Below are 17500 nucleotides of genomic sequence, written 5' to 3'. Positions count from 1 at the left end.
ACAACGATTGATCTCCCTGGCCTGTCTGTCCACGGTGATGAGGAAGCGCTCCGTCTTGTTATGGTCCCAGGACACAGAGGAGAGGTTCCCGTGATACAGTTGGATGATTTGCGTAAGACTGTCTCCGATGAATTCCAACTTCGCCTCCATCTGAACAGAGACAGAGAACAAAGACATGCAGAAGGTCAGACCGGGTCATAGAGGGTCAGTCTAAATAACAGACCGCATGAAAGACTGATTCTTTTTTTAGAAAGTTTTAGAAATAAAACAAATGACTATAACAATCAGAACACAAGTATGATTGGAATATTTTTGGAGGGTTTGTTTATAGTCAAGTACATAAGAAGGATGAATAATATGTGTTGTTTATGTTTGGGAGATTAGGGTGGCATTTTGCAGATCATAGAGACAATGGACACAATGGACTCAATTACCTTATCTTTTTGGATGTGCCTGTAGAATGATTCTGGAAAGGAGACGGGACATTGCTGGTCCGTCATCTCACCGCCCTACACACACACAAACAAAAAAAACACATCTTACTTACGTACAGGATTGGCAACCAGTAGTTAGCTTAACACACACGTTTAATTATTTGTCTGAAACAACACACATGCACAGATTTAAAAAACTTAATGCACACAGCACTTATTTTGTTCAGCAAACAAATTGCCTAATTTTTGAATATTTAAGTAGCCAACAAACCAACGGCATTATGTAAACTGATATTCTATCAATCTCAAGTTTTCCTAACACCATTAAACAGAAGAATAGATAACTGCGATTTTATCAAGTAGTATTTCCTGTTGCTGCATGTTGTTCTGTTTTTGGACTATGGTTTGAACCTGTTGTAAAAGTTAATGCATCAGGTTCGAAATGAATGAACACAAAGTTTTAAGAAATTTCTTTAAACAAGTTACTCACCATCTGGTCTAACAGTGACATCGAGTCATTGCTGAGGTCCCCGTAGAGTCGAAGCCAATCACAGCTCTGCACAGTAACAACGGAGCTGCACAGGAACACCAACGTGAAAATACAGTTCAGCATTTTGCGATAAAACTGGATTTAAGTTCTTGTAGAAACGATAGCAAGAGCTCAAGTATTAGTGTGGTATGGTGAATATGCTTTTGTTGCGAATGTTACCTGAGCGCAGGATCCACACATTTAAGCACCAAGAGATTGGAAAGTCGAAATTCCCCGTGCACTTTCGGGATGGACGACGCTTTCCCTTTCCAAGTGACCTGATGTCAAACTCCAGCATCCAACATTCAGATTCCACGATGCAATCCGGCTACAACCTGCAAAATACACAATGCAACTATTCCACTGACAAGTGGAATAAGTGGACTAGGCCTATATGGTTAAAATAGTTTCGAGGCTAACCTATAAAATGATAAAGCCGTTAATGAATAGGGTTAAGATTCCTACGTCGTATATTGAATAGGTTTAAGATCCCCACGTAGTATATTCCTTGATCGCCTAAACATCCCCAAATCGATTCTTATCCAATTTTCTTCAAAGTCTAAATGTAGGCTATCTATTATTTTAAGATATAAAACGGTGGCTTCTCTACCTCGCGGCTGCGCTTGTCAATTGTTACGTCACTTTCTGTTTCGCTTTCTTTTTAACACAGAGGCGGTCACACGCCATTTCAGAAAGTGGACGGTTCCGGCAACAGTTTCAGGACCGCGTTTCTATGACCCTACTTTTTGTAACAATGCCTCCGGGCCCCGGCAGACGTGTAAAAAGGCCCAATCCCGGTAAGATTTGAAAAGCTTTGTAAGTTTATTTACAACACTATTTACATGGCTTCGGAGTAGTACACTTTGACATTTTAATACAGTTCAGCGAGAAAGGCGACGAAGAATAAGAAGGGGGCGTTCCAGTCTGCGTAAACGGGAACCCCCACCACACGAGAACGCCCATTTGTGTCTGCAGCGGGATGATATTGGATTCTCTAGCCCTTTTGCAAGTATTCTGCCATCCTGTTTGATTCCTGCCTGTTTCTTGATTTGGGGTTTTGTCTGCTGATTGGATCAGCCGCTTGGAATTCTGATCCTGTTTCTCTGTCTTTGCCAATCCCTGGACTACACATCTGACGGTGACCTGGTTTGTCTACCTTTTATTTATTTATTTTTTACTTTTCCCTGTTGTAGTCCCAGTGATCTTGTGCCCTGTATTTTAGTTTTTACATTTTTCTGGGAGACAGGAGTTTGATACCGATAGAGCTGACGCCTTGCTCTGCTCTGACGAGATTTTTTAAATCTCGTCAAACTTTTAAACTCCATCATTGCTAAATCAAGGCTATTATCTTGCTGATATGTTAAACATCCAATAATCAACTACACCCCCATCCCGCTGCGTTTGGTTAAAGTTGTAATGTTGTGTTGATTGATGACCGACTTGCACGATCGTTTGAGAATGAGAACGAGGGCGGAGTCCGACTGACTGAGAACCGTGCATTCAATGATTCGATTCACTGCTACAGGAAATGCGAATGAACGAACAAACGATTCTGAACGATTCTTCTTGGCGAATTGACCGATGTGAACTGAATCAAGAAAACAAATCCATCACTATTCTTCCGAGGTCTATTCTGAAAGTAGAGCGAGTTCAGTGAGACTGCGTTAGACTCAAAAACAAAAATGGCTGCACCCGCATTTTTTTATTTATTCATGAGCAAATGCAAACAGATTGGCTGTAGAAGTGTTCTGAAGGCCAATTTCCACCAGAACTGTCAAGGAAGCGCCACGGCAGTAAATCGGTCGCCGAAAATAATAGAAACCATTATATTCAATGTAGGCTATTCCACTGGATACGGTCGCGGCACAGCACGGAACCGTCCCCAAACCAGCACTTTGTTTACGATTCGTGCCTCTTGTATTTTTGAAAGTTACCGGTTCGAAGCTGTGTCTCAGAACACTTCTACAGCCAGTTTGCATTTGCTCATCAATATTCATGAGCTCGCATCGACCCCGACGCAATTCACAGGATATTGTAATATTATACATTCTATATCTATGGTATAAAAAGCTAATCAGTGGCAAAGAAGAAATGAAAGTCTGCGTCGATGCCTCGTCTATACTCTAATCGCAAGTCCAATGTCGCGAGCGGACAGTGACGTTGCCATGACATCTAAATCATGCCGTATTTAATGGGTTATAAGATTGATGTGTAGGGGTTGATTATAAATCGTGAATAATATTGTACGACTCATTCTAATAATAATATTTTTTACAATTCATATAGGCCTATTATAATTATGCACGTATGCACCATCATCTGAGCCATCATCTGGAACGTGTCCGTACCGCTTCCTGTGGGGATTGCAGTACGGAACACAGCCGCTTCGCTGCCGTGCCGCTTCGCTGCCGTGCCGCTTCTGGTGGAACTTGGCCTTGAGACACAGCTGCGAACCGGCAACTTTCAAAAAATAGAAGTGCCGGTTTGGGGACGGTTCCGTGCCATGCCACGACCGTATCCAGTGAAATAGCCTACATTGACTTTAATGGTTGCCATTATTTTCAGCGACCGTTTTACTGCCGTGACGCTTCCGTGCCAGTTCTGGTGAAAATTGGCCATAAGGGGTCACTGTGTTCATTTGAATCATGTTTTGATTGAATGACATGACCTAGTAAACAGATCACAAAGCTGAATAGATTTAAGACCCGTTTTGTGCTAGGGCTTTGACTTCGAACTTCGTAATTCGAATATAATTCGAATAAAAAATAAATCAAAATTCGAACGAATATTAGGCAGCCCTTAATATTCGAACCTGTTATGGGCAGGCCAAGAGGGAGAGACGTCGGAGAACCTGACGCAGTCTATTCATAATATTGTAATGACCACGGAAGAGGCAGTAAATTAAGTATTAATTAGACTAGATTTATTTTTATTTATTTTTTTTAATTAGATTTATTAGAAACCCTATAACCGTTGGAACACGTAAGACCGGTAACCATAGCAACGCCGGTAAACAAACCTCGAAAAAACCCAATCCAGGGCTGAATCCGAATACTCATACTTATAGTATGCATTTTGTAGTACGCCACAAATATAGTGCGTCCGAATGCTCAGTAGTACGCATTGTGTAGTACGGAAAACGTTAAAGAATGCGTACTACCGCCACAGTATACAACGGTAGGTCACTACGCTATCCCACAATGCAACCGGAGTCGGGTAACGAACGAAGAAGAGATGGCTGACCCGACACTACCAACAGCGGCTTAGAAAGACGTCGTAGAAAGCGGCGAAAAAAAGAGACATTAAAAAAGTAAAGTAAGTAATTAAGTAAAAAGAGACATTTTTAATTTAATAGTAACGATGACAAGACGGAAAACAGGTATCTTATCAAGGTAATTTTGCCGGTGTAAGTACCATATTGGCTCGGCTACCAGATCGGCTCGGGGTCCGTCGTCTGCTGATTACGTCACACAATACGCTATCTACAGCAATAAGGTATTTTAAGGCTTAAATTAAAGAGCCTGTAATGTTCTTTCATTTTGAACATAGACCATTCCCAACCTATCTGTATGGATAGTTTTCTTGTAAAAACAAAACATCCCTCAGAATCATCTTGGCTGTTAAGATAAGCCGTCCGTGTTGCCAGATTGGGCACATTTTCAGCCTGATTTGGCTACTTTGAATCACGTTAGGCTGGAAAAACGGCATATGCCCAATCTACTCGCGCTCGCACATGTGCTCGCTGTTGCCTGGTGGTTGCTATGACTACTACTACAGCACAAAACAGCCAATCACAACTGTCCGACGTACAGCCAATCACAATGTACGCCCATTCAAGTGTACAGCCAATGATATTGTGTAACGTAATCAGCAGACGACGGACCCCGAGCCGATCTGGTAGCCGAGCCAATATGGTACTTACACCGGCATCTGAGGGGAGATACGTCATCTCCAAACATCCGGTGGAGTTTCGGCAGCGTGTTCGGAAGCGTTCAGAGGCATTCTACGCATAGCTGTAGACCGTACTACACTGTCAAGTGTAGTAGGCCTACGGTCAAGTAGTAGACACTGAACAGAAATAGTATGTACTAAGTATTCGGATTCAGCCCAGGTCTTACTGAAGGCATTTAATGGTCAAAATATTAATAAATATTCGAATATATTCGAATATTAATATTAATAAACAAACGAACTTCGAATATGATTTTTGGGCAAAAGTCAAAGCCCTATTTTGTGCCAACATAAATACTGGCTATTTCTTGCCAGATAAGTTACACAGCCTCAGAGTATGCGAATGACTGGATTCTAATGGCCATGCTTCATCTGATTAATACATCCATGATTGTTCCCTGTTATTACCAGTTACCCTGCCACGGATTTTCAAGAGTAGTTCATTCACACAGGGATGTAATCATTTAGAACATCTTTATTGGCCATCATCGGCAGGTCTCCTGCTTTTCCGTGGGAAGATTTCGACAAATGACTGAGATGCGTCGCTCCCGGGGGACTCTGCTTCCACGAAACACTGACTGCTCGTCCTTCAGGATCTCATGGGTGAAGCCATACCGGGCCGTTTCCCTGGATAAAAAGGTTTATTATTCATTATGCACCCCTTCTCAGGCTACATTAGTTCTAATGGGTACAATTCAAAATATAGGGATTGTTTCCCCCTCTGATGTATTTAAATCAAAGTAACATTAATCAATCAGATTTGGATTACAAGATGTATAAACTATCAAAATCAATACAACATGCACAGCATGTTGAAAAAATATCAGAAAAAGTTAAATCATATAATTTAGTATATATATATTTTTTCAACCAACCCCTACTTATTTGTATGCATGTTCAGGCATATACATACATATATAAAGATATATAGATAGAGGTGTATTCTACGAGCAGATCAAAGGAAGAGCAGACAAGCAACCAAAAATCAGTTCCACCCCAAAATAATATACAATATTTGGATTGGAATTGCAAATGCAAACAAAGCAGCGATAAAGGGGGAGAAGCAACATACTAAACCTCAATATGTAGAGGGAGTATCGTGGCAGAAAGAGATCCAGCCATTGGTGAGCGTCGTCTTCCTTTACCAAGCGCATCACACTGTCTGATAGGAGACTGAGCCCTGCAATTGTACTGCCACAGAACTAGGACGAAAGGGTAAAAAGTAAATAAATATTGCATTTAAATACATAATTTTCATACGTACATACTACATGCAATTATTACTGCATGGAATTATTATTTATTCATGTAAATACATTCTAAAATCCAACTGCTACAGAGAAATTCCCCTTTCATAAGAAATATCAACAGCGTTATGCCTTTTTTGAAAAGATTCATTATGAGCCATTTGAATATGAAACACATATGAAAGATCAAAATTATCGTTCAACGTTTAATAGTTTGAAAGAAGATATAGTTGTTGTGAGGATAACGTCACAACGTTTGTGTGCCATCATTGTTGACAAACGTCAATGTTTCTTATGCAACAATGCGTCTCATACACAAGAAGGCACAGTTTATTGTATTTGTAAAGGTCTATATTCCTACAATTTTAGAGACCGACTTGGAGGCGGGGCGAACTCACTTTGGCCCGAGCGAGTAAATGCTCCATCTCGGGCGCGGTACAGGCGCCTTGTGTAAGCTGGTAGTGGAAACGAGTATCAGTGCGGCACGGTGCACCACGGCCAAAAGTGTGAATGGAAAACGCTATAGGTGTAGCGTGCAAGGTAAAGTTTGGGAGTCTAGTTGTATTGAGTTTCTAAACGTTGACACTCTCGCTCTGAAACTTTATCTGGGTTGGCACTTTTTGAAGTGCAAGAACGTGGTGGAGTATTTTATAAAGCACCATAGCTCTTATTCATATATATATATATATATATATATATATATATATATATATATATATATAATATATAGTATAGAATAATATACTCTTACATTCCGTTATCATACGATTCATACCTTGATGCTGTCGATGTGTGGTTTGATGAAGCCAGCCTTGTCCAGATCTAGGACATGAACGGGGCCAAGAAGTGGACTGCCCTCAGGGAAAGCTACAGATTTGACACGCCTTAAGACACCCTCACACACCGACCCCCATGTTCCACGCTCGGTCTCTCTGTACCCGTGAATAGCCTGAGCAGTAGAAAGAACATAAATATTAATGAATGATGAGTTAAATTAGGCAGATATAATAGCCATATTTAAAAGAGATTTATTTTAAATTAAGAGTTTGCAATAAAAAAACCACAAAATGTTCAGATTAAAAAAAGATAAACTTCGTTTCAGCCCGGTAAAAAAAAATGTTAAATGCAGATTAAAAACCAATGACATCTTCAATAATCTATTCGAAATCTGCATTGCAGTTAAAGAAAAGCATTATCTTTATAGCTACCTCACTGTTTGGAAGGGTCATTACTATGTGACCCAGACCCAGTAACAGTGTATTGCAGAATGTTTGCATTTAATTGTACAAAAGGGGTACAAACTGAAGGAACGAATACATTCTCTGTTGTGGTCCGAGGGTACGGTGCCCCCCATCACTCGCCTTGTGTGCCATCACATTTGTTGACACGCGCCTGGGTTTAATGTAGCAAAACAAGTGACCGTAACCTGACAAAAACGCAGATAATAAAAATTCAAACTTACATCATCCCAGTGGTCAAATTGGTAACGTTTCCTTTTCAACCCAGGTTCGAGTTCTTGAAAAAGAGCACATTCTTCCTCTTTGCTGATAAATTGGGTTCGCACCTCTACCTGCGTGCTGAGTCGTTGGATCAAATCCCGCGACGAGCCGTCCACGTAATGTTCCAGCTGTGAGAAAACACTGCCGGTTACACGGATCGTAGAGTTTGTAGAACTCTGACAACGCCTATATTTACTTATATTAAGCGAGTTTATCTGTGTCAATACACTTTTTAGCAATTTCATTATTATAGTGGATATATGTCCTCTATCAGCTAAAGACAGTGATCGGTTTAGATTTTAGGTAGAGCTGTAGACCTGCAAGACACCATTTTGTACGCGCAAAGTACCTTGGGAGGTGTAGTTTTCAAACGGATGAAAGAAAGACGCCAGCAGGTGGCAATATTTTTCAATTAAATGAAATGGTATTTAGGAAAATGTTAACTTTCTAACGTTTCTAGTCAAATGTGTTATTAGGTCTATATTGCATCGTATATATTTAGAGACAGCTGTTGAAGCTGAGGTAATAGTCGAAACTAGTTGTGGAATTAATGTCGGCCACGTCCTAAGTGGCCTCACAGACGGTACCGCAGCAATGCCCCATTTAAGTATTGTTTTATTATGGACAGAAGGGGGAGACACATAACTAGAGAGACTATCGCTTTACTGGCCATGCGGTAATCCAACCGACCTAACCCACATACAATATATTTAGATGTAAAATTCCCGCATATTAGGCCTACATGACAAGAACAGTTAATTAATTCTTCCCTAATTATAATTATATGGTTTTGTAATGTGTGCATAACATGCAAAATGTACACACTCTCTCCCTCCAACACACACAAGCGCAAACACAGAACAGAATGAATAGTTTTTGCCAGGGACAAGGACATTGAGTTGATGGCTCCTCCTGCTTTACAAGAGACAAGTCAGAACTGCAAAATGGACCACAGACTGACATTATTGAAAGAATGCATTCGAAACCTATTATAGGACTATTTCATTTTATGGCATTGGTCACATGTTGCACACTCATAATTAATTTTCGTAAAAAATCACTGTAGGCCAACACAAACATCTTGGCCTATGCATTATATTCTATTGACTTGGACGTAATTTCACTATAAGGGTTCGGATTGGTCAAGAGGGTTGACCACATGCCCCTTACCACGAGACTGGCCTACCGTGTGTCTCCACACGCTCCTCCAGCCAGTCTGTCTTCAGCTTGTTCTGGTGAAGTTAAAAAGCCTCCTGATTGCAGGGCTTACTCAGCAAACCTGTGAGTGGTAAGCTGACTTTGCTTGCCTTTGTGGCCACCATGTGGCCATGTAGGGTACTGCTCAGTGGCTGGGCCACCACAACTTTAATTCAATGTACTACTAACATACGTCACCATTGTCAAAAACCCGCTGCTGGTTCAGTCGGTAGATTTTTATGTCCGGGCGAGGGAAGGAGATAACCCTGTATATATAGGCCTGATCTAGGTTCAAAGCTAGTGACAGAACAGAAGCTGTCAAGAAGCTGCAGAGGAGCCATTACCACAGTTGACAGGAATAACATAACATTTATTTCAAAAGTGATATGGGATTGGGCTGGATATGAAAAGCATGTGTTGTGGGGCACTTATTGCAGTGCTTTTGGCTAAAGCAATACGTTTAGAAGAAAACGACAAATAGGAGAAAACAACAAATAGGAAAAATGAATTATGTTGACCAGCTGCATGACACAGTTTGTTAGTTTGCCATGATGGTATTACAACATCTCTCTGTGTGCTCTATGCAGGGGAATGTTGGTAGTTCTTGACAAACCAGTCACAGGTCAATTTGGTGCCTGCAAGGAGGAAGGAAAAAATACAGAAAAACACAATATAATGTATCTAAACAACTGATGGTAGTGATATAAGAAACAGATGAGCGTATTCCTATTATCTATCCATGTTCCACATAAAGTTTAATTATACTTCTAAATTGCAGTTAAAGCTTTGAGTGGGAAAGTTTAACCGCTATATTCATATTAATTAATGGTCGCTGGACCACAACATCATTGCTATTTTTCAGCTCTAAGGTGACCCTGTTGTTTTATAAGGGGGATCTTGAAGTCTTGAGCTCTGACCTTCTCTTAGTGGTGTGAAGGGGAAGTCTGGGAGATAGCGTCTCAGCTTGGCATTGTTGGCTGTCTTCTTCAATTGGCCATCTGACAAGCTGGTGTCATACTGGTATCATGGGTCAAGGTTATTGGGCAAGATGCTTTGAATTGTGGCTGACCTCAATATATTATATCTATAAAGGGAATAGGTCTGCTTCCAGTCCAGAGACGGTCAGGCAGTAGAACTCCTCTCAACAGAGCTATCTTATTGTCAATATTTCTGCAAAATTATTACAACGTAGCCTGACCCTTACTAAAATGCAATTCGACTAGATGTTTCACAATGGGTATGACATTCAAATCGCTGTTAAAAATGGCAGATTTGACCGGCCAAACTCAGATGTGGGAGTAGTAGGGATGCATCAGTCAGGTTTGAACAGATCAGATACAATATATATTTTTAAGTGAAATATATATTAAAGGTAGAATATGTAAGATTTCAGCATTCAAACATTCAGAAATATCTGAATCATGGGAAACAAAGGGAGTGAGGACGGTAGACGGAGAACTATGATATCTATTCACTCTATTGTTTTTTTCATTCTATGTAGGCCTATTGCTCATTCTTGATGATACACGAGTCCAGTTTGCCGTGACTTCTGTTGAAAAGGATTGCCATGTAAAGCGTAAACGTACGAGTGAATCAAACGACCCAAGAAGATTATCTGATAAGAGATAGACTACGAGAGTAAATATCAGTGCGACATTCCCAAGATGGAGAGCTTCGCGATGAACACGAGGCTATACACGAAAGTCCTTTAACATTCAACAGAAGGTGAAGATATTCGTTTTGATGAGGACTGTACATTTATCAGCAGACTGTAATATCAGAATTTGCTACGGTTCTGTCTGATTGAATAGTGGTATGGCCAACGGTCAACTAAACGCGCTGCACTTTATATATGTTTCATTTAAATAATAGTAAGTAAATGCATTCATCTCAAAGCAGCCTTTTTACTTGAAAAACAAAAAGAAGATAACAGGAGTGATATTGCTAACAGTAATTATGACAGTGCTGCCATGAACCCAGCATGCTGGGCATTTGGGTCTGGGTATTCTTCACATATCCTGCTCACTCCTGCCGTGTCGCATGCCAATGCTCTCTGACTTCCTCTACCCACTGGTCTTCCTCTTGCCTCACCTCTTGCTCTTCCTGTCTTTTTTCCTTTGGCCGCTTTCCTGTGATGGGTCTTGCCCCCTGCTATAGGAGGGCTGATAATATTTATGTGGCTACATTGAAAGAGCTGTCATGTGTTTTTAGTAGTGCTGTCAAGCGATTAAAATATTTAATCGCGATTAATCACATTAATGTTATAGTTAACTCACGATTAATCGTGATTATCGCAAATCTTTTTTATATGCTTTGTCCCATTAATTGTTCTCATTTTAATGCTCTTATCAACATGGAGAAGTGCATCGGCTTGCCTTGTGCAAATGTTTTTCTATTGATAACAACATTGGCATATACTGATCAAAACAGGACGATACAAAAAAAAAGCCTATAGTGCAATTAAACGATGAACAAACAAACATACTGCCTTGAACATAGCAGTCAGGCTACTGCTTCTTTGTTTTGAGCCAAAAATAAAAAAATAAATAAAAATGGGTTTGCGTTAACGCCGTTTAACTGACAGCACTAGTCATTTAGCAATATATTTTGTTGTCGACGGACGGACGGACGGACGGGTACGAGAAAGTGGCCCCCTTTTTTCTTGGCTCATGATAGGCCTCGGATCTTTGTAAGCCCAAAACAAAAAATCACATTGTATTGGACCTACGCTGATTAGGGAGCCTGAGGCAGTATTAAAAAAATAATAAAATAAAAAAATATTTCTTTTTTTTTACTGCAGCTCATGATAGGCCCCCTTATCGTTGTAGGCCGCGGGGCTTCAGCCCAGGTAAGCCCGTGCATTAAGGCAGCCTTTTTTATTACAATGCTTTTGTTCTCATGCAATTACAACGAATGTAAGGTAAGACCATAAATATGGCAATGACTTCCAATGCAGGATTCGTTATTGTAACAAGTCCTTACAGAGCGGATGGAGACAGCGTGTGCTTGAGAGTACAAAGCAGGTCTTTAATTCAAAATAAACACAAACCGTCGAGAAACCAGGGGCCCGGGACAGCGGTAACAGGGAGCATCCGAGCTATATTCCTGCAGCAGTAGTCCTCGTGCTTCAACCGTCCTCTCCCAGGCTCCCGCTCTCCCACTACAAGATAAAGCAGGCACATCAATGCACACTCCCTGATTGGTCTGAATGCGGGCACCTGCTCGCAATCAGACCCAACCAACCCAGCAGATCCGGTGTGCTTCCAACATGCCCATACTCCACCCGCAGGACAGACGCCGCACGTCCCCCAACACACCCCCACCGCCCGACCCAGGCCGGGGACACATCCGGCCGCCAACTCACTCCCCCAGAGGAAGTCCGCCACGGCCATCTGCGCCCCAGGCCGGTGCACGACTCGGAAGTTGAAGGGCTGCAACGCGAGGTACCACCGGGTAATCCTCGCGTTGAAATCCTTCCTGCGGTGGAGCCACTGCAGGGGGGCGGGGTCGGAGTAGAGGGTGACCGCGTGACCCAGCAGGTAGTAATGACGTGAATGTGTAGGTCTACTACTTTTAACCTCTTTTCTTCTCCCATTAAGGAGGGCCCTATTGTGCGCAGGGGCCCCTGGGAACTTGCCCTGATTGCCCATATTGTAAATCCTGGCTTGATTCCAAGGAAAGATTGCCCCAGACCCAGAACTCTTGGCTAAGCCTCCACAAATACTAGAAAAGCCACGGTTTGTGATTATGACCACCCCTCCACATCACACATAAAGTCATCTGTATCTGTTTCATGAAGCCCAAAGTCCAAAGAGAAGTTTTTCTTCCAGTCACATTTATATGGTAAGTATCCCCCAAATCCCTTTGTTCGGTAGAAAACAATTTCATATGGGTTAGGGTTAGGGTTAGGGTTTGTGACCATTACTGTCCGCTACTTCTGAAGAAACGATTGCCAGCGTTGTTTTGACAATGGCCCTCACACTTGCTTCTATGGAACTCAATTGGCCTTTACCACTTCTGCTCAGATCGCAGTTGTTAAAACTAATAGGCGGAAGTTCTCCAGCTAAAATAGGGGTTTACTTACCCTTTAAGAGCGTTCAAAGGATACATGTATTTGGCCCTTGAACTCCAGTGCCTCTGCGATCATTTCCACTGCCTCTTGAATCGAGACCTCATCCTCTTCACCCACTGCATTGAAAAAGTGAATGTATGTGCTTGATGATTGGAAGCAGAAGCATATACTCACACTCACAGAAATGGCACTGCTCCTGACCCCCCGCAATGGTGTTTACCATGAAGGTTTGCATTTAGGCCTGCCCTCCAGGCATGCCTAAACACTCATTCACCTTAGGTGCAGGATTATCAGTCCAATTCCGTCCAACCCTTTATTGCGATGGTGTTGCAGATATTAACCCAAGATAATGCAGGGTCCCTGCTTTTCTAATGGTTTTCATAACAAGAAAGTAGTTGATCTTACATTGGCTCCAAACACTGAAAAACAAAGGAATGCTTTAATCCTCCATTTTTTCTTGTGATAACTTAGACGAAATCTCCTGGCTTGAGCAGATTGCCTCACACGGACCCGGGTAGTATTTCCAGTGCAATCAATTTGTGAAATGTAAGGCCATAAACTAAAGTTTTTGTTTATACTTACAACAGAGCAGCGGAGCAGTTTGAACTGGGGTCTTGTCCAGCCTCAAGCGAGCTAGTGCTATGTGCATCCCTGACTGTGCCCTAAGCGGGCCAGCCTCTGATCCGGCCCTGGAGCCCTGCGCTGTCCCCCGCTCTTAATTAGAATATGGAGGCTCTGCCTCCCCCTCCTCAAAAAGACTGCCGGACGTTCCGCTGGACAGAACGTTCTCTGGGTAGGTTCCCCCTCGCTGCAGATGAAGCAGCAGTGCTTTAATCTGGGTCTACCCTGGTCGCCGGGGTTGTCCACCCCCCTCGTTTTTTCCCACGGTGGGGCACCCACAGTTCATCTTACCATGGTGTCCGGGTGTAAGAGCCGGCCAGATGAGGGGAGCTCGGAATCAAGCAGGAGAGCCTCAACCTAGGCTGGCTTGGCTTACTACTACGCAGCCCTTGGCAAGAAACTGCAGTTCATGCATGCCCTGTCTGACAGCCCCTCCCTCAGGTTTTCCATACCCAGGCCTACGGGGCACTCCACATGGCAATTATCCGCCTGAAGCGGGGCCATGCAGGTGTTACACAGATGAGACCCCGACATCTCCAGACACGGAGCGATACCAAGCCCTGCATTCTATCATTCTATGGGCGCAATAATATTGTGGCAACCACCAGCCTGGTGTTCAAAACTGGTTTGACAATGTCGCAGCCTCTGGGGGATGAATGATCCGTAGCCCCAAACTTCTGGTTGTGTGGCTTCTAGCGCGAAGAGCCACCAGTCAATCAAACAGATGGTTTTCGAATTGTTTGTTTACATTTCAACCTGCAAACACAAAATTCTGCAAGAAGAGAGAAGGGACAAACTTCAGGATGACAGGGACATTTATGCTTTTGGGCAGAAAGTGCTCTACCTCATCCAGGGTCACAACGTGACTACGTTGGTATACACACTCAGGGGTGGACTGGGACAAAAAATCGTCCTGGGCATTTTGGACCACACCGACCCAACACATTCGATAACGCACACACACACACACACACACACACACACACACACACACACACACACACACACACACACACACACACACACACACACACACACACACACACACACACACACACACACACACACACTGCCAGTCTGCAGCCTATGCCAATGAGAAGAGTGAAGCAACGCTGTAGGCCTACATTAAATTCATCATCATTATTCTTTCTCACTTTCAGGTACACATAGGCTATTCTCATTAGTAGAGTTTACTTCCTGATGCCAACCTTCCCCATTAATCCAGGCTTGGGACCGGCACCTAGTTGAGCTGGCTTGCCCCTTAAGTGGCTGGGTTAGGCTAAACTCTAACCATTTATTACAAAGATTCCAGCTAAATAATGCCAAATACACACTATGGATACGTATCTCAAATATAGGCCTATAGTAGGCTAGTCCAACAAAAATAATCAACTAATTAGTTTAAAGAGATCTGAAGTTCTAGGAACGTATGGATATGGACAAATTATAAACAAACGGATTAGAAGGCCTGGCTGGGGCATAATATAATAACCCTTCAACTGTTTTATTTTATTTATTTTATATAATTATATAATCTAGCTAAATATTTTGTGTTCTAAATTTTGAGTTTGAGGAAAAGTCAAAATGCCATTTTGCAACATAACATGTATGAACTTAGTATACCTAACCCAAGATCATCAAATAGTATACCTAAAATTGCGGGGTATATAAACATGCATGTCGACTTCAACATTATCTTTAGAGTTGGTTATGCCTAGCGGTTCGAGAAACACCTATCTATGACGATTAAAGTGTGTCGGGCCGATGCCCCTTGGTTAAGAAACCATTGAGCTGATTCTGATTGGGCCAGCCCAGTGTTGATCAGGCCGCTAATGAACTTTAAGATATACTACGAACCTCGCTGAACCTATCCAGGCTTTCTTGGGAAAACCTGGATCGACAGAGACGCAACTCGTGATCAGAGTTACTACGACGCTCGCTTAAGATTCGATTAGTCGATACAGGTTTTCTGCTTTAGGTTCAATGCGCGTCCACGTGAAAGGGGCGTTTATCATGTCATATTACTCACCTTTACAAACTGAATAGATCAAGAGCAGTCTATTTCACTCAAGAGGAACAGATATTCATAATGAACTCCTATGAGGAGTTAAAAAATCAAATAACAGCTAGGGGAAACAGAGTTGCACATAATAATATAGCGAGGCGCGCTGGCAAAAAACAGCCGATAGTGTAAATTTGTGTAAGTGAAAAGATTCTGCATATTATCTATAAAATAACTATGCCAAATTCAGAACTGTTCATCATTAATCCTAATAGAGTGATTCAAGTCTCGCCGGTCTAGCATCATGCCTTTTACCCCCATAGATGTGGTGCCAGCAAGGCCTTGAGAATATGGGTTCAAGTTCAAAATAAGCACAAAAATAGAATTCCATAACCTTTTAGTGTCTGCATAATCTATCTATCTATATATATATATACCTGTGTATATACTGAGATACTCTCCCATACACAGTGTATGGGTTTACATTTCGTTCTGCAGTACGAATAAAGTTGGACAATCGTGCTCTCGGGTCGCTTTTTTAGTCAAAGAAAATATCCCGATTGAAAGGTAATGGTTTGAATTTCGTTCTGTGTATAACGAAGTAAGTCAAAAAATCGTGCTCTGGGACACGATTCCGATCTCATAGCTAGTCACACCCACTAAGAGGAGGAAATTCCTCCTCTCTCCCATTGAACACCATGTTATTCAATTCAGTTAGTGGAGGCTGAGGGAGGCACATCCTCAAGCAGTAATGTTCAATAGGCAATAGGGGGTGCTAATGTCCCTTTATCCAGAGGAACTAACATTACATATACAAAGGCATTAAAGTAGTCATATTTAAGGGCATTAATTGTTAACAGTAGTCTGGGCAATCTACACGTTGCCACAATAATATTAGATTTTTTATACATTACATTTCTACTATTCATGGAACAAAATCATGGAATATGCTACTTAATTCAGACCTACAGATACACACTTGTAGGTTCCTCTACAAATGACTGAAGAAAATGAATGAAAGAAGAAACAGGCCCCCAACCCAGTTGGTCTGTTCTCCAAGAGCAGAGTTTTCAGAGAAGAGTGAAAAGAGCAGATGTGAAAGAAAGGTGTGGAGGCAACAGAGGACTAACCAGAAGAAAGCAAAACATTTTTTCTTTTTTTCTTTTTACTTCTTCTACTCTCCTACCATGAATCTACTCTCAAATCTACTAAGATATTTTTCAGCAGTAAACTCAAAAACTGAATGTGTGTATGAAAGCATGTTTTTAACTAAGACTGTTCCTAACTAAATAGGCATCATCCATTACTATCGTTAGGACATCTAAAACAAATTTGTGGCTAAAGGGGCTCCCCATCTGCCGCAGCTCAGCATAGAGGGGATGGGAGGGGTTACCCAAGATGGATTTGAATTTGTCCCTCATCCTCCTCTCCACCACTACCTCCAGACTGTCCAGTTCTAGCCCCACAACAGAGCTGGCCTTCCTCACCAGCTTGTTGAGTCTATTGGACTCCCCAGCGGTGATGCCTCCTCCCCAGCACGGCCCAGCAAAGAACAGTGTGCTGGCTACCACAGACAGATGAAACATCTGCCACACACGTCAAAGGACCTGAGCCTCCTGAGGAAGAAGAGTCTGCTCTGACCCTTCCGATAGAGGGCCTCAGTGTTGTCTGGCCCGTTCAGTTTATTGTTTATGCACACTCCTATCCCCTCCAAGGGTAGGAGTGGGGGGCTTCCTGCTCCGTCGGATGTTCCAGAGTTGATGCTGAAGTCCGAGGTGTCGATGGTGAAGAGAAAAGGTGAAAGTACTGTTCCTTGGGGTGCGCTGGTGTTACTCATCACCACCATCTGACAGGCCGCTCTGCAGCCGCACGTACTGTGGCCTGCCTGAGAGGTAGCCTCCAATCCAGGCCACCGTGTCGTGGTCCACCCGCATCGCTGAGAGCTTCT

At 42.4% G+C, this 17500-nt stretch overlaps 3 protein-coding genes across 6 annotated transcripts in view; all 3 read right to left on the bottom strand.

The window, feature by feature from the left end:
* The window catches only part of ifnphi1 (interferon phi 1), a 4394-nt gene extending 1620 nt beyond the window's left edge, over positions 1-2774 (bottom strand). Inside the window, exons 1-5 of one of the 3 annotated variants that reach the window (XM_060040054.1) lie at positions 1429-2774; positions 1144-1298; positions 925-1009; positions 435-509; positions 1-150 (exon numbers count right to left, since the gene is read on the bottom strand). In XM_060040054.1, coding sequence (XP_059896037.1) covers positions 1-150; positions 435-509; positions 925-945 — 246 coding nt within the window. In that variant the 5' untranslated portion in view covers positions 946-1009; positions 1144-1298; positions 1429-2774. The other 2 variants (XM_060040063.1, XM_060040046.1) reach the window with 2 other exon arrangements.
* Positions 2775-5374: 2600 nt separating this feature from the next.
* On the bottom strand, positions 5375-8020 carry alkbh7 (alkB homolog 7). 2 transcript variants are annotated; one of them, XM_060040021.1, is made up of 4 exons: positions 7624-8020; positions 6937-7110; positions 5987-6116; positions 5375-5541 (listed from the first exon to the last, which is right to left on the bottom strand). In XM_060040021.1, the coding sequence occupies exons 1-4, from the start codon at positions 7903-7905 to the stop codon at positions 5504-5506; spliced, it is 624 nt and encodes a 207-aa protein (XP_059896004.1). In that variant the 5' UTR covers positions 7906-8020; the 3' UTR covers positions 5375-5503. The 2 variants fall into 2 exon arrangements, with proteins under 2 accessions (XP_059896004.1, XP_059895994.1); XM_060040011.1 differs by having other exon boundaries at positions 5992-6116.
* A 1210-nt stretch (positions 8021-9230) lies between these two features.
* Positions 9231-13720, bottom strand: LOC132448595 (GDP-L-fucose synthase-like). Its single transcript, XM_060040033.1, has 4 exons — positions 13512-13720; positions 12966-13045; positions 9775-9874; positions 9231-9492 (listed from the first exon to the last, which is right to left on the bottom strand). The coding sequence occupies exons 1-4, from the start codon at positions 13576-13578 to the stop codon at positions 9437-9439; spliced, it is 303 nt and encodes a 100-aa protein (XP_059896016.1). The 5' UTR covers positions 13579-13720; the 3' UTR covers positions 9231-9436.
* Positions 13721-17500: the final 3780 nt, after the last annotated feature.

This window comes from Gadus macrocephalus, chromosome 2 (genome assembly GCF_031168955.1).
Source record: "Gadus macrocephalus chromosome 2, ASM3116895v1".
Lineage (NCBI taxonomy): Eukaryota > Metazoa > Chordata > Actinopteri > Gadiformes > Gadidae > Gadus > Gadus macrocephalus.
The sequence above is the reverse complement of the archived record's forward strand: the minus strand, read 5'-3'. Positions and strand labels throughout refer to the sequence as shown.